Below are 22030 nucleotides of genomic sequence, written 5' to 3'. Positions count from 1 at the left end.
TTTCACCATGTTGATCAGGCTAGTCTTGAACTCCTGACCTTAGGTGATCCATCCACCTAGGCCTCCCAAAGTGCTGGAATTACAGGCATGAGCCACTGTGCCCAGCCTGCATTTTCAATTATAACTTACAAACTAGTTGGGATACCAGTCATTCTTGTGAAACAGATAAGACCGTACACTCTACCATACTGCAGTGATGTGACTTGAGAGGTCCAGAAAATTCAAACTAGTTGAGGAAAATGTAGGAGAGCTTTATTTTTTATTGGGTCTCTGCTGTTGAAGAAAGCACAAAAGTTACAATAGTGAACTTATAAACTACTGCAACACACTGAAATGAGTCAATCCCAAATGATCATGAGGCTGCCACTTCCTCAAACCCTGTCCTCATTCCTGCAGAAGGGAACTTTAGCCATTTGAAAACTGGCAGAAGGACCAGAGCCAGGCATGGTAAATTCTAATTTGCATCTATTTGCAATTTATACAGGCTTTACTATGCTATGTCAGTATGTGATTAATGGAATGACCTTAGCAATTGTTGCAACCAGAATGAGAGGTGCAGACCATTAGTACATACAAATTCGAAAGAGAAAAAGATCACAGTAAACTGGAGAAGAGAAGGCTCCTGAAGAAGAGGCTGGAGAAGGGAGGTAATAGGCAGGGAGGGAGGATGAGGAAAGGCATTCCTGGTGGGGCAGACTGCATGTATAAAGGCTTGTAGTAAGGAATCAACTTGGATAACAAGGACAGCAAGGAAGGTGAGTTGACCAAACCCAAGGTAAGGTTGCATGATGGAAGCTTTGAAGGCCAGACTGCACAGCCCAACAGGCAGCTGGGGAGCCATTGCTGATCTTTGAGAAAGGGAGTGGTTGTGTCTACACAGTGAAGATTAACCTGGTGACTGTGGGTGGGGTGACTCAAGGCAGGCAGAGGCAAAACAAAAGTGGGAGATTTAGGAATTGACCACAGCAGTAAAACCTGGCATAAGTTGCATGGTGGTGGCAGTGGAGACGGGGAGTTGTGTCGAATGGAGAGGGTTTGGAAGGAAGACAGCAAACCGGGTTGGTACAGATGGGTTTTGAAGTGGTGCTGAGAATTGCAAATGAGGATGTGCTAGAGGTCCGATTTTCTAATGTGTCTGCCTAGATGTCAGTGATGTGAGACTGTTTTGGAGGCAGGAGGTATGGGGTTCATGCTCCAGTATGTTGGGAAACATGGCGTTTGACGTGTCCCTCTAATAGTTCACAGTGTACATGAGAAGGTAACAGGCTCTGATGCTTTGTCTAAGCCAACATTTCGACCCCCGTATTTTTGCTGACCCTTTGAGCCAATGGTTTGAGGTTCCATGGGCCACAGTTCGGGAGATGCTATGGAGATACAGTCCCAGAGTTGGGCGAGAACTATGTCCCCTAAATAATTTGGAAAGCCAGCAGGATGAGGGTGACTCCAGAAGCTGATACTAGTCTGTCACTAGGAAAGAAAGCAGAGAGTCAGGGCTGAGGGTCCCAGGACAAAGCATCTATCGAGACAGCTGGAGCAGAGAGAAGGAGCAACACAGCCAGAGATAGCACTCAGAGGGGAAAGCCGAGGACCACGGAATCTTGTATTGGAAGGAAAGGGACATGTTTCAGAAAAATGGCAGCTCCCTCCATCTGGATACTTCCTTATCCTCCTGGCCTCTCCAAGTCCAGCCTCCTCCAAGAAGCCTTCTCTAATGCCAAGACATACCACCTCGTTCCCCTGCACCCTGCACTTCCCTGCCAGTTCCCTTAACATCTGCACGTGCTGTCTCTGAGTGTCCTTTGCTTCCCCGGCGAGGCTGTGAGTTTCTCGTATCCCATGACTAGCAGGATAGATGCTCAACATGTTTGCTGATTGGAGGGATGGTTGAAGAGAGGAAGGCAGGTGTAGACAGGGGAGATCATTCAGATCTGAGTGAGAACCAAGGAGGGGCAGGCAGGCTGAGTACAGAGGAGGCTAGGTTCTTCCCAGCTGCCTCTGGGGTACCCCTGGTGGAGGCTGCTCCCACCTCGTGGGGAGCAGTTGTGGGGCCCTTTTGAGAGTCGTAAACCGATGGGACCTGGTGAGCAGGGAGACGCTTGAGGTTCCAGGGAGGCTGCTGCGGAGACAGGCGGTCAGGACAAAGATCCCATGAATATGACTGGGCAGCTGCTGGCTTACCTGCACCAAGGATGGTGGTGGCAGGTGGGGAGTGGGGTCCTCCATGGCGGTGTTCCTTTGCCAGCGCTCACATGTACAGGAGCCCCTGGGTGGTCCCAGCTCAGCCGCGTGACCTTGGATGAGTGAGTGGCCTCCCCTTCCTTGGGCCCTGTGTTTTCGTCAGTCCTTCCAGCCCAAATTCCTGGAAGGCCTTTCCTTTTTCCTAGAATCTCCACCCTGCTGCAGCCTGCTGAGTGGGACAGCACCCCACACATGCCCCGGGAGGAGGGAGCAGGCTCGGGAGAAGCATGACTCCCATGGAGTGAGAGATACTGAATCAGAGAGGGAGCAGGCAGCAGTATACCAGCAAACTGGCCCTTTACGTGGGCCTGGAGCGAGGAGGGCCTGAGCGGCTGAGGTCAGCCTTCTGGGCTTGCCCTAGACCCGCAGCCTAGTGCCTCTGACTGAGGCCAGCTATGGTCTCCGGTGCCACCCTGTGGTGGTGCCAGGAACCATTTCCCTTAGCCTCACCTCAGGGCCTCTTTGGCCTGTGGCATGGCCCTGGTTTCAGCCACCTTCCCAGGCCCTATAAGGCAAGGGGAGGGGCAGCGTTGGCCAAATAACGGTACTGTGGCCCGGCCCCACTGGCACAGAAAGTCACCCATCCAGCCTTCTCTCCCGTCCCACCTGCTTCCTTTCTCTTCTTTTCACCTTTCCTGCCTCCTTGTTTCGGCTGTGTCCACTGAGCATACAGATTTGCCCATTCACGTTCATCATGTCAGCACAGGCGTGCGGGCCCTCCCGGCATGTGATCCCTGAGTGACAGGCTTGCTATGATGGCAAGGGTGTGTGCCTGTGCATGTGCTCACTTGTGTGTACTCGACATTGGCACACACGCACGTGCTTTCACCCCCATTTCTGCCGTCCTTGCGCTGTGCTCGTGCCCTGCCATGCTGGTGTCTTACACTTATAACCCAGGCTGGCAGCACTACCAGGCCCCCACCTTGCCCTGCAGGCCCAGACCACAGCCAAGAACCACAGCCCTGGTTTCTGGCACCTTGGCAGCTGATTGGCACTCACAGGGCATCTCCTGAGCCAGTGCCTGGGAACCTGTTTTCCCTGTGCCCTGCAGGCAGACAAAATCAGGTGCAGAACACCTAGGTGGCTCCTGGTTCTGGGTCTTGGAAGCCAAGGCGATGGGGTTGGGACACAGTGACTGCCAGGTGTCTGGCAGAGGGGTATCAGTGACATTTGCACACGTTCTATGTGCAGGAAAAGCAACGTTGCATTATTGCTGGGTGACCTCAGGCAAGTTATTTCACCTCTGCAAGCCTCAGCTCCTCGGATATCCAATGAGAATGAATGGCATACCTCCTCAGGGTTGTGGCAGTGAATGGCATCGAGTGGACAGTGTGCTGAAGCTGGCAGTGGCACATGTGTCTCACTGCACCATGAATGGGGATTCAGCTGGGCCAGCACCACACCGAGGACAGTGGGGATGGAAGGCCCTGGTGCTGTGGGTACTGCCTTCCGCCTCTCCTCTTGCCTGTCTCACTCCAGCTACCAACGCTGCGGCATGTTAGGGCTCCAGGAAGGGTGGGGTGCTGCGGGGCCTCGAACTGGAGCTGCTCAAACCCGGGGTGCAGACAGCCTGTCCTTCCTGGCCTCTCCTTTCCCTGCCCCCCGCCTCCCTCCCACCCCTTCGACACCCCAGGAGCACACGCTGATGCTGTCCCCTCCATCTCTTTTCCTCACCCAGAATTCCCCTACACCCCGTCTCCTCCCGAACATGGGCGGCGCGCCGGGCCGGTGCCCACGGCCATCATTGGGGGCGTGGCGGGGAGCGTCCTGCTGGTGCTGATTGTGGTCGGCGGGATCGTGGTCGCCCTGCGGCGGCGCCGGCACACCTTCAAGGGTGACTACAGCACCAAGAAGCACGTGTATGGCAACGGCTATAGCAAGGCAGGCATCCCTCAGCACCACCCGCCGATGGCGCAGAACCTGCAGTACCCCGACGACTCGGACGACGAGAAGAAGGCCGGCCCGCTGGGTGGAAGCAGCTATGAGGAGGAGGAAGAGGAGGAGGGCGGTGGAGGGGGCGAGCGCAAGGTGGGCGGCCCCCACCCCAAATATGACGAGGACGCCAAGCGGCCCTATTTCACCGTGGATGAGGCCGAGGCCCGTCAGGACGGCTACGGGGACCGGACTCTGGGCTACCAGTACGACCCTGAGCAGCTGGACTTGGCTGAGAACATGGTTTCTCAGAATGACGGGTCTTTCATTTCCAAGAAGGAGTGGTACGTGTAGCCCCCCTTCCAGAGCCTCTGTCTGTGCCCGCTCCTCCCCAGCCCCTCCCCGCACGCCCCCCACCTCCCACTCCAGGAGCTAAACAGAGACTTGCCCAGCTGCCCAAAACCAGCCCCGAACTCCTGGGGGGCCAGGGGAGCCCAGGGCAGCCACGACTTGGCTTTGTGTTTTATTTCCTCCCTCTCCTCAGCCCTTCCCCATGGTGTTGTGTTCGACTGTGGCTTTAGTGTTACTGTATCTTCCCTTTACGGGCCCCACCCGCCTGCCCTCTGTGTAGGGAGCCCTGTCCTCGTCTTGTGTACCTGGGCATCCCTCTAGGGTTTGGGGAGCCAGCCTCCCCCGCCCCCCAACACTGGAATTTGTTTGTGTTTCTTCACTGGGGGTGGAGGGCTCAGGGGGCTCTAACGGGGAAAAGTCCCCCACACCCCCAGATGCTGCTCCTCCTCCCAGGGAGAGGGAACCCAACACCCACCAGTGAAAGCCGATGCATCCGGAAGTTTGGACCTTGGGTCTAGACAGCCGGTGTACCCAAAAGGTAGGGGGAGGGGTGCGGCTTCTCCCCAGTTCCCAGGGAGTCTTGTTTGTTAAGCGGGGCCTTGGGCAGTGTTTTCCTGCTGAGGGTGGTTTTACATTTTTTTTCCTCATTGGCCCACAGAGAGTGGAGTTGGCCTAGCTCTGATGCCTTCCCTCTTTATCCCCAGTGTGCCCCCTCCATTAGGGGCTCCGGATGCCTCTGCTGACACGTGCGCGCGCGCGCACACACACACACACACGCACACACACACACACACATGCACACACTGCTCCTCTGTGCCTGCTCTCCCCTGGGGTCCCATGCCCTGCCCCATCCTGACACTGCCCAAGGCCCACCCATCTATTTCCACCTGGTTCCCCCTTTAAGCTGAGAATGGGGGAAGCCTATAGAAGCTTCCAGAGATGGCTGAGACTGGGCCCTCGGTGCCTCCACCCTAGAATCTCAGGCCCACCCCAAACTGCTTCTTACAGCATGGAGGTTTCTCTGATTTCTCCCTTATCCAGCAACACTTGGTTCTGTTGGCTAGTCGGGGCTGGGATCCCAGGGGGAACCACCTGCAGGAGTCAGAAGTGAAGACACGTCCACACGGAGGGCAGTGGAGAAGGAAGCCCACATGGCAGAAGCTCTGCAAACACAGTCTGAGGGACTGAGGAGTCCGTAGGATGCCCCACACACAAAGGCCATTGTCAAAGCCTGGGGCCTGGCAGAAAGTGAGGGGGTGGGGCCGCTAGGCCACCTCCTGCGCAGCCATACCCTGGTCCCCATTCTGGGATGAGGGGAGGGCCTGGGAAAAGCCCTCCCTTTGAGTGCAGATTCCCTTCTTGAATGGGACATTGAGTTCCTATCAGCCACCCCAGACTGGGTCTTCCCATGTGTATAATGGAGGAAGACCCCCCCAGCCCTCTCTCAGTCCCCCAGCTCAAAGTGCCTCAGTTCCTCCATCTGCTCCCAGATTCCCCGGCACTCTAGACTTTAGACAGGCATGCCCATGGGAAGGACCCTGGGATGGAGAGGCAGGCTTCGCGGCCCCTCATGCCTGCCCACTGGGATCCCAGTTAACTCACCCCAGGGTGTCAGGGGCTCTGCAGGATGGCAAGTGTTGGGGAGGAGGGAGGCAGACCACTCTGTGCCCCACGGGCACTGATCCACCCTGCCATAGGCTTCCAAAGGGAGCCCCCCAGTCCCTCCCCTCCCCTCCCTGGTGCTGCTATTGAACCCCCAGCCAGCTCCGTTTCTGCCCTGGCAACCCTGGGCCCAGCAGGTGGGCCATCGCTGTCTGGCCCTCGCTGCCCTGGCCCCAGCCCAGGCTGCCCAGTAGCCACGTAGCAGAAGTCTGAAGCCATGCCAGCCCTGGTGCGGCGTACCCACCTCTTCACATTTGGGGTACTGGATGGGCTGAAATTAGGGGAGAAAATTATGGGGGTCTTTCCAGCCGCAGGGCAGAGGGAGGTGGAGGAGCCGGGCCGCTTCTCCCTGCAGTATTAGTGTCCCCCAGGGCAGGGGACCTTTTCCACATTGCATCACTGCCCCATCCCACCTTACACCACTCTGGCCCCTCTGCTTGGTCCCCTTTTCCCCCAGGCAAGAGGCAATCCCAGGGGCCTGCCTGATAGAGGCATTTCCTGTCCCTGTCTCCTCCTGCATCTCCTTTATCCTGCACTCCCACACCCTATTCCCCATTCTGTGATGGACTTTGAAGGCCCCAAGCCCAGCCAAAGCACTGAGTTCCCCCTTAAGACACCTCCACACCCTCCCTACAAGCAAAGCACAAATTTTGGGGTCCGTGTAGCATGGGCCACGTAGGAGGCTCCTGACTTGCCAGGGGCCCAGCCTCAGCATACCCACCGAGCAGCTGCCAGCCTGGGCTGAGCGTGGGCATGAGGCAGGGGTCAGCACTTGGGCCTAGGGATGTGAGGTTTTCTGTGCACCAAGTTTGTGGGAAGGTGGGCACTGCTGCTGGGCCCACAGACACAGTCAGCTGGCAAAAGGGAGTTCTACCCCAGCAGAGACCTGAGAACGTTTCGCTTCTCCTTCATGCCCACAGCATGAGCTCAGCTTCTGCTTTGCTGGAAATGAAATAAACTTGGTATTAATTGTGCCAAGGCCTCCCCAGTTGTCCTCCTGCCTCTTGTTGCCCTCCCTGTCCTTGCCCCCACCCCACACCCATGCCCCTGTTTCCTTCCAGATTTTGATATTGTTCTAATGTGTAACAACCATCCAAGTCCCCTTTTATCAGAAGGGTCTGAAAAGCAGCAGCACAGAGTAGGTGAACACAGGCCTGCAAGTGCCACCACCTCGGACCTAGCACACGTGCCCCCAGTGGACACGCCCGCACCTCCAACATACCCACGCACAGGTGTGTGTACACACAGGTGCACACGCATGCGTGCACAGCCAGATGGCCACTCAGCACAGATGTGGCGGAGGGAATGGTCTGATCCTGCTGAAAGCCCTTAAGGAGAAAAAAAGATTTCCATAGGCTTCCTAAGGGAGCCCCCCAGTCCTGGGCTGTAAGAGAGCCTCATAGGGGCCCTGTTTCCTGGGCATGTGCCCCCTCTGCCAGCCAACCCCCCCAACCCCCACATGCCCAAGTCACTGGTGCAATAACTTTACTGCCTTCGTCAGAGCAGAGAAATTGGGAATTGTGTTAGGTGGGTGTGGGCAGCTCTGCTGAGCCAAGCAGACACGGGTGTCCCCTCTTCTGGGAGGAGGGGAGTGCGCCCAGGCCTCGGGTCCAGACAGAGACCGCCAAAGCCTGACTGCCAACAGAAACCCTCTCCTAGGGAGGGGCAGGTGGGGGCACCCCAGGTCCCCACACCCACAGGGCGGCTTCACACACCGCCTCATGCTGGGGATGCCAGGAGGCAGGCCCCTCTGCTGCGGCGCAGGTGGTGAGGGTGCCCAGGCCTCTGCTGCTGCCACCGCTGCCAACACTGCCCAGCTTGCAAGGCCAGGAGGAGCCCTTGTCCCACTTGGTGCTGCTGCTCTTCTGACCCCTGCTGTGAGGAATGGGATTCTTGGTCGAAAAAAATTGGTTTTCCTTTTTTGTATAAATGAAAAGAATCCAGGAGAAGCTGCCACCCTCCCCTCCAAGCGTGACGCGCTACCTTGCTTCGGCGTCTTGTCGCCCTTTCCGCCTTTGGTCCAGGGACAGCCCAGCAGATCCTCCTGGTTCTGACCTGGGGGTGTTTGCATCACCCCCTTTTACTTGTATTAAAAAAAAATGATGGGTTGAAAATGTATTGAGGAAAAAAAATGTACTTTTTTATAAATAAAGTGTTTAAACAAACTGGTTTGCATCCCATCACTGCCCTGTTCCATGGCAGTGGGGACGGGGAAGGGGTGGAGCTGGCCGGGGTGGTACAGAGGGATGGTGAGGGGAAGGGACCCCCACCCCGTGCCCAGGTTCCAGGGTTCCAGAGGAGCAGGGGCCCTGAGGGAGACTGTTCACAGGCTGCCCTGGAACCATCTTCCATGCAAGTGAGAAGACTGGACTTTGACGGCAGCATCATAGACGGAGGGGTGGGCGTCCACAGACAGAGGAAGGCCTTTAAGAAAGTAAGGCCTGAGAGGGCTGGGGGTGCACACAGCAGAGAAGGAGAGCCCTGCACCGGCTGGCGCCCTCCTGGGGGTACGGGTGCCTCCTGCCCCAGACTCCAGTTCCCCTGTCACCCACTCCTGCTGTCCTGTTTCTGCCATGTCCCCTCCTGTGGCTGTTTGGAGAAGAAAACCAGCAGTGTCACACCTGCTGTGTTAGGTCCCTGGGGATGGAGAAGAGCTGAGAGCTTTATCCTTTCATCTTCTATTTCGAAGATACTGCCCAGCCCCAGCCCCTGTAAGCTCTCCCTGTGACCCACCCCTCCTGTGTCCCCCATTTGTCTCCAGGGGGCTGGTTGTTTGGAGAGAAGGTCTTCTTGTCCCTTGGTTACCTCCCCACTCTCCCCACCAGCACCACCTGCTTCCCATCTCCTGGGCTGGAATGCAGGACAAATTGGTCCTGGGGGTGGAAGTGGCAGGGGCTTCAGAGACTGCCCCTCCCAGCCATCCCTCCATCACCCCCCGCACCCAGTAGCATCTCCTTTCACTGAAATCCACACCAGCGACCCCTGGGAAAGGGAGGGGGTAGGAATGATAGAGCCAAGATGGCTGCTTAGCAGAAAACCCTCCTGCCTGTTGTGGGCAAGGTCACATCCTCCACACCCAGGACTGGGGCTGGACGGGCAGAAGTAGGCGTGCAGAAGGAGAAGCCAGCAGCTGTTGGCAGCTGGCTGAGCTTCCTCTGGAAGGCCAAACCCAGCATCCTAGAAGCGCCTGTGTTTAGATGTTGATATTCGAATGAGATGCAAATGGGTTGTTTAAGTGGTCACTTCCTCAGTTTTCCAGGCTGTCCATTTAAGTTAATTTTTAATTTGTGCAGGCAATAAATGCTTAATTACATTATTAATATATTGGAAGAGAGCAGTGGACAGAACGTCCTAATTGGCATTTAACTAGAGTGTTCCGGCAAATTAGCCAAGACTTTCTCCAGCAGTGGAAGGAGAGCAAGCCGATTAGTCTCAGGCACAACCCCTCTGGACAGAGCTTTGGGCTGGAGAAGCCAGACTCAGTCCCTTCCCCAGGCCTCGGTGCCAGGATGTCCCCTTGCAGACGTCCCGGCCTAAAGGATACTGGGAGTCCAGGGCCATACTCTTAGTCTTCTAGTCCAGTTGGGCCTTGGAAGAACTTTCTGCTAGGTTGTGGCTCCTTCTGCCCAAACCACAACCCTTGCCTCCATCCCTCCAACACCACCCTCAGCAGAGCAGAGGACCAAAGGCCTGGAAGCAGCACCTGTCTGAGTGTCTAAGGTCCCCCTGGGACGTGTCCACCATATGCCTATCTTGGCTGGTGGGCCTGGGACTAAGCTCCTCTCTGGAGACCGTAGAGGCCTTTCTCTCCATTCCCCTATCCTACCCACTCCTGGTTGCAGACGGTTAAGGAGATAAACTTGATGAATTGAGGAATTCATTTATTCATTTACAACACATTTTTGGCCACTCTGGGACTGCAATGCTGTGACAGCCACACCCAGCATCCCGGCTCTAAAGAATTCAGAACGCTGGGTATCCCCAATTCCAAAATGGCCAGTGCCATCCTTGCCACAGGCTGTCGCAGACTTGTGTGTAAATTGCTGGGATAGCACAGGACAGGAGTGGGTCATTGTGTTTGGGAGGGTCTGAAGTGACATTTCACCTGGACCTTGAAGGATGTGTAGGAGTTCTCCAGACAGAGATCTGTTAAGAGTATTTCTGGCAGCCTTGAGAATTTAGCGTCTTACATTAGTTGTTCTAAAAGAGATCATCTACTCCGACACACTCATTCTGCACATGGAGAACTAAAATCTAGAGTGGAAACTATGATTTGGCCAAGCGTGTGCCAAACATACTCAAGGGCACAGCCACATCCTGAGAGCAGCAGGAGGGGAGGAACCCAGGGGAAGGGGTGGCACCAGCCTGACTCCTGGGAGGATGCTAGGTCTAGTACAAGCTTCTGTTCCCTCACAAAGCACCCCAGTGGGATATAAACTGAGTTTGCAGGATCCCTATTGGTGTTAAGTGGAGGTGTCAGAGTCAGATGGGGCTCATCAGGGAAGACTTCCTGGAAAAGGTTCTATCTGACATGGTTTGAAGAATGAGCAGGACATGGATTGGGTGAGAAAGTTGGAGGAGGAAAGCCCTCTGAACACTTGACGGGAGCGCCAGCTAGACCTGCTTCTGAAACCGGCACTCTGTGCCAGCGCCCACAGCTGGAGGCTCTGCCCCCACATCCTCCAGACACTGTGCAGAGCAGCACTATGCAGAGCAGTCCTTGGGTTCTACCCAGATGTTGGCTTCTTGGACCCCAGATCCTATTTTCTCCCCTGGTTTACAGGCTTGATGGCAGAGCCAGACCAAGTCTCTCTCTATGGGGGACTGCGTTTCCACTCCCCATCCCCAGGACAACTCCCAGATGAGGGGCTGCAGGCAATGTCCTCACCCCAGCCTCCCGTCTGCCAACCATGCCTCCCACAGCACACACATCGCACACACAGACACTCCAGGAGCTGGGGCCTCATCTAATCTGGCCCTTCTGGCAACTTGGCATCCAAACTCATCTTGAGCTCCATGGAGAAAAGCACAGGGCTGGCTGCCTGGCTTGAGAACCAGCTGTAGGGCATCAATCATCAACATACATCACAGGCCCCATTGAGCGCAAAGAACTTAACTCAGGCTACACTCCAGAATCATCTGGGGATTTTTAAAAATCAGGCCTCGCCCCATGCCAATAGAGTCAGAGCCTCTGGGATTGGGACTGGGGCCTAGACAAACTTTTTTTTTTTTTTTTTGAGACGGGGTCTTGGTTTGTCACCCAGGCTGGAGTGCAGTGGCACAATCACGGCTCACTGCAGCCTCGACCTCCTGGGCTCAAGCAATCCTCTTGCCTGAGCCTCACAAGTAGGCTACAGGCACTTGCCACCATGCCCAGCTAGTTTTATTTTTATTATTATAATTATTATTATTGTGTAGGGACAGGGGTCTCCCTAGGTTACCCAAACTCCTGGCCTCAAGCAATCCTCCCAAAGTGCTGGGATTATAGGTGTGAGCCACTGTGCCTGGTAACAGGCTTTTTTTTTTTAGACAGTCTCGCTCTATCACCAGGCTGGAGTGCAGTGGTGCGATCTCATCTCACTGCAACCTCCGACTCCCTGGTTCAAGCGATTCTCCTGCCTCAGACTCCCCAATAGCTGGGACTACAAGCATGCGCCACCACGCCCAGCTAATTTTTGTATTTTCAGTAGAGACAGGGTTTCACCATGTTGGCCAGGATGGTCTCCATCTCCTGACCTTGTGATCCACCCGCCTCGGCCTCCCAAAGTGCTGGGATTACAGGCGTGATCCACCGCGCCCAGCCCTAACAGGCATATTTTTAATAAGCTACCCAGGAGATTCAAATGGATAGCCAGCGTGGAGGCAGAGGCCACCCCAGGTGTCAGTCCTGAGGAAGAGGCGGGTCTTGAGATAGGAAAATGGGACTGAAGGGGTGGGGAGTTGGGTGATTCCGTGAATTAGCACACATAGGGTTTGAGTGCTGAATAATGCTATTTATTGTTGTCATCATCAGTTGTCATCCATCACGTTCATGTTCATCATCATCGTCACCTGTGAGACTTGGGATCCCAGATGACAGTGACTGCAATGGAGGTCACCACCTGAGGCAAGTAGGGGGCAGGATGGAGCCACACCCGTAATCCTCATGAAGCAGGTTTTTGGGGTGTAGACCACCTATGGCCGCTTGGCCCCTGGGCATCTTCCAGAAGGGGAAGAGGGATTATGAAAGAGCCCAGGCAGGAGGTCCCATAGGCCCTCTCTGAATGGAGCTCCTTGCTCCATGATGCTGTCAACCTAGGAGAAGTGAATTTGCTTCATGAAGGAAGGTGACGATGCCCCTATATCCCTGTTAGGCAGATGAGGGAGGACCCTCTGAGAGAGGCGGAAGGGGAGGATGGCAGGGCCTGTGCTCTTAGAGTCCTCCACTCTCTGCCTGAGGACAAGCCCGAAGGTCCCTAACAAAGGCCTCTTCCATTCCACAGTGAGTAAAGACCTCCTTGGGGATGACTGAACCAGAGACCAGCTGGCCAGGGTTCCCCAGCCTGATCTCCTGCTCATGCCCACCATCCCCTCAGTAGCCAGCTCCTTTTCATTTTGCAACACTCCTGGGACCCTCATCCCTGACAGCCCCTATGGCTTCCAGGGCAAAAAGGGACAGCAAGTAACAGAACGGCACAAGCTGCCTTCCAATGTAGGCTGGCAGCCCCTTGAGGGCTGGGATCTTGTCTTTTTCTTTTTTAATGTGATGCTTCACAAATTTGCATGTCATCTTTGCACAAGGCCATACTAATTGTCTCTGTATCGTCCCAATTTTAGTACATGTGCTGCCGAAGCAAGCATTGGGATCATGGCTTACTCATCCCCAGTACCCAGCCCAGAGCTAGCACAGAGTGGGTGCTCAACAGAGGCTGAACCAAATTGAACTGATCAAAATGAGAGTCAAAAGAGGCCTTTTAGCTGGGCATAGTGGCTCCTACCTGTAATCCCAACACTTTGGGGACCTGAGGTGGGAGGATCGCTTAAGGCCAGGAGTTTGAAACTAGCCTGAGTGACACAGCAAGACTTGCATCTCTACAAAGATTTTAAAAATTAGCCAGGTGTGGCGCACACCTGTGACAGTCCCAGCTACTTAGGAGGCTGAGGTGGGAGGATCGCTTGAGCCCAGAAGTTGGAGGCTGCAGTGAGCTCTAATTGTACCATTGCACCCCAGGATAAGTGGCAGAGTGAGATCTTGTGTCTTAAAATAAATCAATCAAAATAAAAGAGACCTTTCAAGTGGTGAAGCCCAACCTTCCCCAAGACAGGGGTTTCCCTCCAAATGTGCCCAGCCTCTGGTGCTGGGCAAGTCATTGCCTCTCAAAATAAGCCCTGATGCCACAGGGCTACCCTTCTATGCGGACAAAATTTCCCTCCCCTAAGCTTCACCCATTGGTCGTCTAGATATTTCCCTGGGAAGCTACACAGAATAACTCCATCTAGCCTTCTTGGGATAGTCCTTCAAATACTGGAAGACGGCTACTCCTCACCAAACCACTTTTTCAGATATTTAAACCTATGCTCTCGTCATCAGTCCACTTAGCAACACAGCTGTTAGGAGCCTGGGCTTCAGGGTCAGGCAAACCTGAGTTCAAGTCTTGACTCCATTGATCAGTAACTGTGGGAAAGCATTGTTACAATGGCCAGCTCAGAGCAAGCCCTCACACCAACATCAAACAACCCCAGTTACCTACAGACCAGTCGCAGTGTGTCCGTGTGTGTTCACCAACTACCACAAATGGACCCCTCTGGTGTAGAATGTTTTTTTCTTTTATTTTTAGTATGGGATTTTTGATAGTGGGAGAGGCCATACCTATGTGGAGTTAGGGAGTCTATTTCCCATAGACTGTCTGTACCTTCTACTCAATCTTACTGTGAGCCTAAAATTGCTCTTTAAAAAAAAAAAAAAGTCTGTTACCCAGGCATGGTGGCTCACGCCTGTAATCCCAGCACTTTGGGAGGCCAAGGTGGGTGGATAACCTGTGGTCAGGAGTTCAAGACCAGCCTGGCCAACATGGTGAAACCCCATCTCTACTAAAAATACAAAAAATTAGCTGGGTGTGGCGGTGGGCACCTGTAATCCCAGCTACTCAGGAAGCTGAGGCAGGAGAATCGCTTGATCCTGGGAAGCAGAGGTTGCAGTGGATCGAGGTCACACCATTGCACTCCAGCCTTGGCAACAAGAGTGAAATTTAATCTCAAAAATAAAATAAAAAATAAATTTAAGTCTATTTTTTAAAAAAAAGTCCCTGGGCCGGGCGCAGTGGCTCACACCTGCAATCCCAGCACTTTGGTAGGCCAAGGTGGGCAGATCACAAGGTCAGGAGTTTGAGACCAGCTTGGCCAATATGGTAAAACCCGGTCTCTACTAAAAATACAAAAAATTAGCCGGGTGTTGTGGCGGGTGCCTGTAGTCCCAGCTACTCAGGAGGCTGAGGCAGGAGAATTGCTTGAACTGGGGAGGCGGAGGTTGCAGTGAGCCAAGATTATGCCACTGCACTCCAGGCTGGGTGACTGAGCGAGATTCCGTCTCAAAAAAAATAAAAAAGGTGTTCCTGAAGAAACATACACACACAAACACACACATTGCCATCTCCTTCCCATTCTGAGGGCCAGGTATTAAATACTGGTCCCTGGAACTGGTCTGACCAGCAGGGGATGGGGGTGAAGGGGTGAGGAATTGTCTGTGTGTCCTCCCTGAACCTGGCCTACCCCCTCTTACACACTGGGCACAGCCAACCCATCTAACCTTAAGAGGTTGGCATGGGACACAGAGGGACTCAATCCTGGTGGTTAAACTTCTAGGGGCAGGAGGGGGTTGGGTGGATGGATGGATGGATGGATGGATATTTGGATGGGCAAGTAAACCTTTGAGTTGTTTTCATGTGTGCCACCTCTAAGCAGATCTTCTTAACTCTGTACTTGGGCTGCCTATTTACTCCCCAAATGTAATTTTCATGCATCTCTGCAATGTTTTATCTTGGTGATGAGGGACAGCATTTCAGCCTGTGGCATTCCTTTTGGATGCTGATTCCATCAGTTTGGTCCACAGCAGACATTTATAGAAAACCTGGTGAAAGGAAAGAGACAGGGCCTTAGAGTCAAACTGACCTTGATTAATCCCTGGTTCCACCACCTATCAGCTCTGCAGAACTTCGGCAAGGTGCCTGCCTTCCCTGAATTTTATTTCTCAATCTATGTGAGTAGACTACTGGGATGTATAAAGATAGTTCATATATGGAGTAAGGTATTTGTAAAGCAGGTAATAGGGATACTTGCCACCGATGGCTGTAAGGATGAAAGGAGAATTGACTCCTTGTAAAAGCACTCAGCAGATCACCTAGAACAGACCGAGTGCTCAGCTGCATTGAACTAGGATAGTGTTCTTGCTTACTGTTATTTTCACCACTGTGTATCTGCCCTAAGCGGGAAAACAGAACTTGTCATGGAAACAACATCAAGTAGTAAGACACTTGCCAAGTTCCAGGTAGGATCCCAGCTCTGTGCCTTCCTGGCTACGTCGTGAGCACCACTCCCTTATATTCTCTCTGATTTACATCATCTCACACCATGACCCACCAGCCTGTGGAGGGGCACGGGTCTGGAGGAACTGGGATGTGCCCCTCAGGGCAGGGTTGGGTTGGGATCCCCACACTGGGCCACCCTCCCGCAGGGTGCATGAGGCCAGTTGCAGGAACGTGAGGCCACATTCACCCCAGAGCAAAGGCTTCCAGTGCCTTCTACAGTTTCATCCACAGAAATGCCCCAGGAGCCGCCTGACATGGGAAGCGAGAGGATAGGTCTCAACAGTGATCATTTTTACTTACCAGGATCCTGTGTAAGGTTTTGGTACTTTGTTATTTTTCATTTTCAAGCTTTTTTATTGAGGAATACAGTAACAATAGTAAAGCACGCGGTAACAACAGTAAAGCAGGCAGATCTTAGGGGTTCAGCTCCATTTGTACACACCCATGTCACCGCCCCCGGATCAAGACTGTGAGTCATTCATGCTCCCTCCCAGGCATGACCCCCATTCTGGAACTTCACAGAAATGGAGTCATATCTAGTCTATTCTATACATAGAATAGAATCAAGTAGACTATTTTTGCAGCCTTCACTCAACATGATGTCTGTAAGCCTCACCCATGAGGTCTGTTGTCCACTGCTGTGTATTATTATCCCAAAGTGTGAAAAGGCCACAGTGTGCCTCTCTCTTCTACCATCAGTGGGGATGTGAGCGGTCTCCAGTTTGGGACAATTACGAATAAAGTTGTTACAAACATTCTTGTATGTAACTTTGGGGCCCATCATCCTCATTTCTGCAGGGAGTGGAACTAGGGTTAGTAGACACAGTCAGTGTTCCAGAGTGATTGTGCCAATGTCACTCCCACCAACAGCGTATGAGAGTTCCCATGGCTCTGCCTCTCGCCCACTCTTGGTGCCATCCATCCTTTTAGTGTTTAGTCTTTCTGGCAAGGGCATAGTGGTATGTCATTATGATTTAATTTGCATTTCCCCATGACTAAGGATGTTGAGCACTTTTTCATATGACTATCAGAGATGTAGGATTTTGAAAGGTTCCAAGGCTTTTAAAACAGAGTGTTTGAAGGCCCCTGGAGCTCAACAGGAAGGGTTGGTGTGTATCTGGTCAGCCAGGCTGGGGCCCTCTAGGAGAGATCCCTGTTCTGGTGGCCTAGGAGGCACTGGAGAGGCTGGGACAGGATGGGTGGAGCCAGAGGAGGAAGGGGAGGAGATGTGCTCTGGGGGAATCCCAGAGGAACAGGAAGGACAAGCCAGCCATCAGGAAACAGGAGTCCTGAGGCACAACAGAGTGACTGGCACGCGGCCTCGAGGTGTCATGGTGACCATACCGGGTGGGGTTCACTGGAAAACCTTCCTCTGGTCCCCACAATTGATCCTAAGCAATGGAAACTTCCTGGGGGGTTCATGACAAGAAGGACAGGGGACAGTAAGCCACACCAAATGGGATTTTCCTTGTTGACTATAATGGGTTGGAAGAAAAGGGCAGGTGGTCAGGGCTGGATGGCAGCTGACGGGAGGGAGGTAATATGCTGGCTAGAGGCCTGGACTAGGAGACAGGGGACTGGGCTCTGCAACCAGCTCTGCCACTTCTCACCAGGTGACCTTGAGCAAGGCCTTGCCTCTCTGATTCCATGACCCCTCTCTGCATATGGAACAAAGAGCCTGGGCGATGGAAGATGGGAGCCTGGCGGCCTCTCCCAAGTTGCTCTTGAAGACAAAGCAGCAGGGCTGGGTAGCAGGTCCGCCCTGGAGCTCTTAGACAGCCCTGACAGTGATGAATCACCGCACCCCACTCCATCTCCCGGATCTACTGCAATTGATCCTGAGCCCAGGTGCCTGAGGTAATAGTGGCCAAGGGCAGCTTCCAGAGAAGTCTGGTGGGCAGCAGCTGCAGTGGGAGTGGGGGATTGGGGTGGGCATGGTCTCATCCCTCACTGTGAGTGACCCACTCTGCCTTCCCTGCAGAGAAGAGAAGGAGCTGCCCTTCTAACAAAATAAACAATCCAAGCCCCCATGAGAGGGGAGCAGAGAAGGGGCTCCAGGGAAAACCATGGTAGGAGCAGGCTGCCCCTGTCTCCTCCGACAGCCCACTTAAGGAGTGTGGGGTGGTGAGGACAGACCCCCCCTCCAAGAAAGATTGCAGCTGTCTGTCTCCAGGATTTCCTCCACAGAAGTATCTGTTCACCCTAGGAAGATCTGCGGGCTTGATCAATGAAAACTGTAGGTCTCTCACATGATACTTTTTCTGAAGCACACCCAAGCCCCAGTGGGAATTAGAGCCCCCAGCTGGCTGGTGCTGGCCTTCCTGCAGGCTCTGGGATAAGGATAGTACCCAAAGTCCCCTGATTGGGAAGCTTCTCCCACTGAAACCCTCTGCCTCCTCTCGTTTTCTGCTGTCACCTCCCAGAGGTCAAATTCTCCTTTCCAAAGCCTGGGCTCATGGGTGTCCTTTTCCATGCCCTATTCTTTTGTCCCTGTAATTCAACTCATGCAAACCCCAAGCAAGAGGTCTAACTACCTATCCAAGAATTACAGACCATTGGAACCAGATGGAACCTCAAAGATCATTCTCCCCAACTCTCAAATGGGGAAATTGAGTCCCAGGAGCCTAACAACAGTTAGGCTGGGCTCTGCAACCAGCTCTGCCACTTCTTTACATTTACATGATGTTTGGAAATTACAAAGTGACTCAAGATATTTTAAAAACAGACGTTCTTCGCCAAGAGTCGTCGGGGTTTCCTGCTTCAACAGTGCTTGGACGGAACCCGGCGCTCGTCCCCCATCCCGGCCGGCCGCCCATAGCCAGCCCTCCGTCACCTCTTCACCGCGTCCTCGGACTGCCCCAAGGCCCCCGCCACCGCCGCCTGTCCTTAGCCTCCGCCATGACGACTGCGTCCACCTCGCAGGTGCGCCAGAACTACCACCAGGACTCAGAGGCCGCCATCAACCGCCAGATCAACCTGGAGCTCCAGGCTTCCTACGTTTACCTGTCCATGTCTTACTACTTTGACCGCGATGATGTGGCTTTGAAGAACTTTGCCAAATACTTTCTTCACCAATCTCATGAGGAAAGGGAACATGCTGAGAAACTGATGAAGCTGCAGAACCAACGAGGTGACCGAATATCAGGATATCAAGAAACCAGACTATGACGACTGGGAGAGCGGGCTGAATGCGATGGAGTGTGCTTTACATTTGGAAAAAAATGTGAATCAGTACTGGAACTGCACAAACTGGCCACTGACAAAAATGACCCCCATTTGTGTGACTTCATTGAGACACATTACCTGAATGAGCAGGTGAAAGCCATCAAAGAATTGGGTGACCACGTGACCAACTTGCGCAAGATGGGAGCACCCGAATCTGGCTTGGCAGAGTATCTCTTTGACAAGCACACCCTGGGAGACAGTGATAATGAAAGCTAAGCCTCAGGCTCATTTCCCCATAGCCATGAGGTGACTTCCCTGGTCACCAAGGCAGCGCATGCATGTTGGGGTTTCCTTTACCTTTTCTATAAGTTGTACCAAAACATCCATTTAAGTCCTTTGATTTGTACCATTCCTTCAAATAAAGAAATTTGGTACAAAACAAAACAAAACAAAAAGATATTTTAAAAACAGCTAAGACTTACAATATCACTCCCTAAGTGCCAGGCACTGTTCAACATACTTTATAACACAGAATCGTCACCTCCCAACACAGAATCGTCACCTCCATCCCCAGAGGTAGGGTAGTATCACTATTACTGTCACCCCCAACACAGGGATATGAAGACGTGGACAGTTTCCTAAAGTCCCCAAAGCCATTGAGGAGCTGGGCTTTAAACCTAGGCAGTCTGGCCCCAGAAGCCGTGTCTCTTACCACGCTGTGACCCTACCCTCTGCCTGCTGCCACAGAAACTGTGAAAGGCAGAGCCATATATGCCCTGGCATCAGGGCAGGAGGACGCCCAGGAGAGGGAGACTGCACCAGCCTAACTGCACAGGGGATCCCGGGCCCCATACAAGTTTTTGTACACCCGCGAATCAGCAAATGCCCCAGGTGGGGTGAAACCTGAGCTCGTGGGAACCGTGTTTGGATCAAATGGCATCATCAGAGGCAGGCCAGGCTCATGAGGAAAGACTTCCTGGAAAAGATGCTATGGAAGATGATCTTGTAGAACAGAAGTGATCTGGAGAAGTTGTAGAATACACAGCACTGGGAAGGAGTACAGACCTCCATGTAGGTGTCGCCAGCAGTAACTAGAATAGACCAGGCCCCTCGACCTGCAGGAAGGGGACTTCAGCGCCATGATCCTCATCACCCAGGGGAGGTGACCAAGGGGCAGGTCTGCCCAAGCTTATTTAGCTGATGATTCACCCGAGGCCCAGGGAGGTTCAGTGCCTTGCCCAAGGCGACACGGCGGGGTGAGCAGTAGACTCAGAACTTGGACCCAGGCCTTCTGACTCTGAGCCAAATGCTCTTTACACTGTCCTGAACTGCCCCTTAGAAAGAAACAAAGTGCCACCATGGCTCACAGTTTTCCTTTGCCTTGTATCTTACTAAATGCATTGAGCATCCACAGTCCTGCTTGAGTTAGTGCTCTAGGATCTCAAAGCACAGCCTAGACACACACAAATGCTGTTCGGTGGGCCCAGTCTTGGAGTCATGCAGGCCTGGGTTCAATCATCAAGTCTGTCTCTTAGTGAGTTGGGGAAAATAGTATAAGATGGAGACCACAATGCCTGAGGCTCCCAGGGCTGCAGTGAGGGGCAAGCGAGATGCGATGCCCACTGCCTGTGCACAGAATTACGGTGTCCACACCACCCTACCCAGCCCACAGCCACCCCCAATCCCAGTCAGATCCAGCTTTTCCCCAAGAAGGACCTGGAGGGCAGCTGTCCCCATTTCTTTTCTTGAGATTGTTTTGCCCTGACGTGAAGCTTCCCATGGTGCTGCTCATGGAACTTGCCAGAACTAAACTGCCCCACTCCTCACCACATCCATAAATATGTTCCGGTCTCGAAGTTCCCCAGGTTCCTTGAGCCCTCAGTCACCCCAGCGTATTGGAGCTCATCCTCTCCCCGAACCCGTCAAAATACACACGCACTCTTCAAACCAGAACTCCGCCTGAGGAGGTGGATTTGTGCCTTCCACCTTGGCCAGGCCAGGAGAAACTCCACGGGGTTCAACTTTATTTTAACAGAAGCATTTACATATCTAAATCCCCTCTCATTTTAATTACTTCAGACCACGCTAGGTTATCTCAATATATACTCGATTTGGGGGATTTTCCACAAGGAACTGAGGCCACAGCATGGGGTCCTGGGAGGACAGAGGGCCACCTGCTTAGATGGTCAGACAGCTCAAGCGTCAACCTCTCTCACTCCAGGAAGACAGGAGACCCCTCAGCTTCTGGCCTTTTGCTTTGGGAATTCTAAGCTTTTCAGGTCCCCTCTTCCACCCATTCCCTCCTGGGTGTCCGGGTCTGTCTTGCTAATGTGATCATGGGAGGGTGATGTTTCCACTCCCCCTGCTGATGGCTCATTAACTCCAGAATCACCTCTCCCTACCTTCTAAGTGCCCTGCAAAGGTGGACCTACCTGGAAGAAGAGGGTAAACAGATGAGCAAGAGGCAAGTTGGTGGGGGTGAGCTCTCCGTGCCAGACTGAGTAAGAAAAGAAACGTGGGTTTCCCTGAAGTTGGAGCACCACAGCCCCAGCAAGGCTCAGAATCCAAATGAAAAGCCCAGCAAGCTTACACTCCCCTCATGTGACTTTGGAAAAGCCACTTTGCTCTTGTGCCTCAGTTTTCTCATCTGTAAAATGGTTCTATCAACCCATGTTTGGAGTGTTTTCTAGCATAAGCAAATACATGAGAATGCAGGTGAAAACCCTTTATAAACCATGAATTTCTGTGCCGGCGTAAAGGATTATCACTATGCAATGACCTTTCAAGGTCATTTCCCACCAAAGGGACCCCAAGGCCCAGCTAGAATACCCTCAGTGGCCAGAACTTCACTTCCTCCTGAGTAGCCCAAACTCTGCCGGCGGGGCTGACCTTGACAGATTTCTAGCGAGTCAGTGACTGGATGATCAATTATATCAAGAGAAGAAATAGGTGCTCCAGAAACTGCCATTCCTGTTTTCTTTATTTTCCTGGTAACATTCCTCTTTAATTTTTTTTTATTTTTGGAGATGGAGTCTCACCCTGTCACCCAGGCTGGACTGCAGTGGCACAATCCTGGCTCACTGCAACCTCCGCCTCCCGGGTTCAAGCAATTATCCTGTCTCAGCCTCCCGAGTAGCTGGGACTACAGGCCCACCTTGTCACACCTGACTTTTTTTTTT

The 22030-nt window shown here is 53.2% G+C and overlaps 1 protein-coding gene, 1 non-coding gene and 1 pseudogene across 4 annotated transcripts in view; 2 read left to right on the top strand and 1 right to left on the bottom strand.

Annotated features, from left to right (window-relative positions):
* The window catches only part of NECTIN1 (nectin cell adhesion molecule 1), a 93509-nt gene that overhangs the window by 59145 nt on the left and 12334 nt on the right, over nt 1-22030 (top strand). The window contains exon 6 of one of the 2 annotated variants that reach the window (XM_023208472.3): nt 3917-8288. The exons of the other annotated variant lie outside the window; for it this stretch is intronic. Coding sequence (XP_023064240.2) covers nt 3917-4464 — 548 coding nt within the window. The 3' untranslated portion in view covers nt 4465-8288. Of the gene's footprint in view, nt 1-3916; nt 8289-22030 lie in introns of those variants that run through there. 2 annotated transcript variants of the gene reach the window in all.
* Nucleotides 12858-12963, bottom strand: LOC111540376. The gene has a single exon (XR_002730963.1). It is a non-coding gene; the product is annotated as a U6 spliceosomal RNA (small nuclear RNA).
* LOC111540249 lies at nt 18409-19178 on the top strand (annotated as a pseudogene). The gene has a single exon (XR_002730919.2). The product of XR_002730919.2 is annotated as a ferritin heavy chain pseudogene (transcript).

This window comes from Piliocolobus tephrosceles, chromosome 13, assembly GCF_002776525.5.
Source record: "Piliocolobus tephrosceles isolate RC106 chromosome 13, ASM277652v3, whole genome shotgun sequence".
Classification (NCBI taxonomy): Eukaryota; Metazoa; Chordata; class Mammalia; order Primates; family Cercopithecidae; genus Piliocolobus; species Piliocolobus tephrosceles.
The sequence above is the reverse complement of the archived record's forward strand: the minus strand, read 5'-3'. Positions and strand labels throughout refer to the sequence as shown.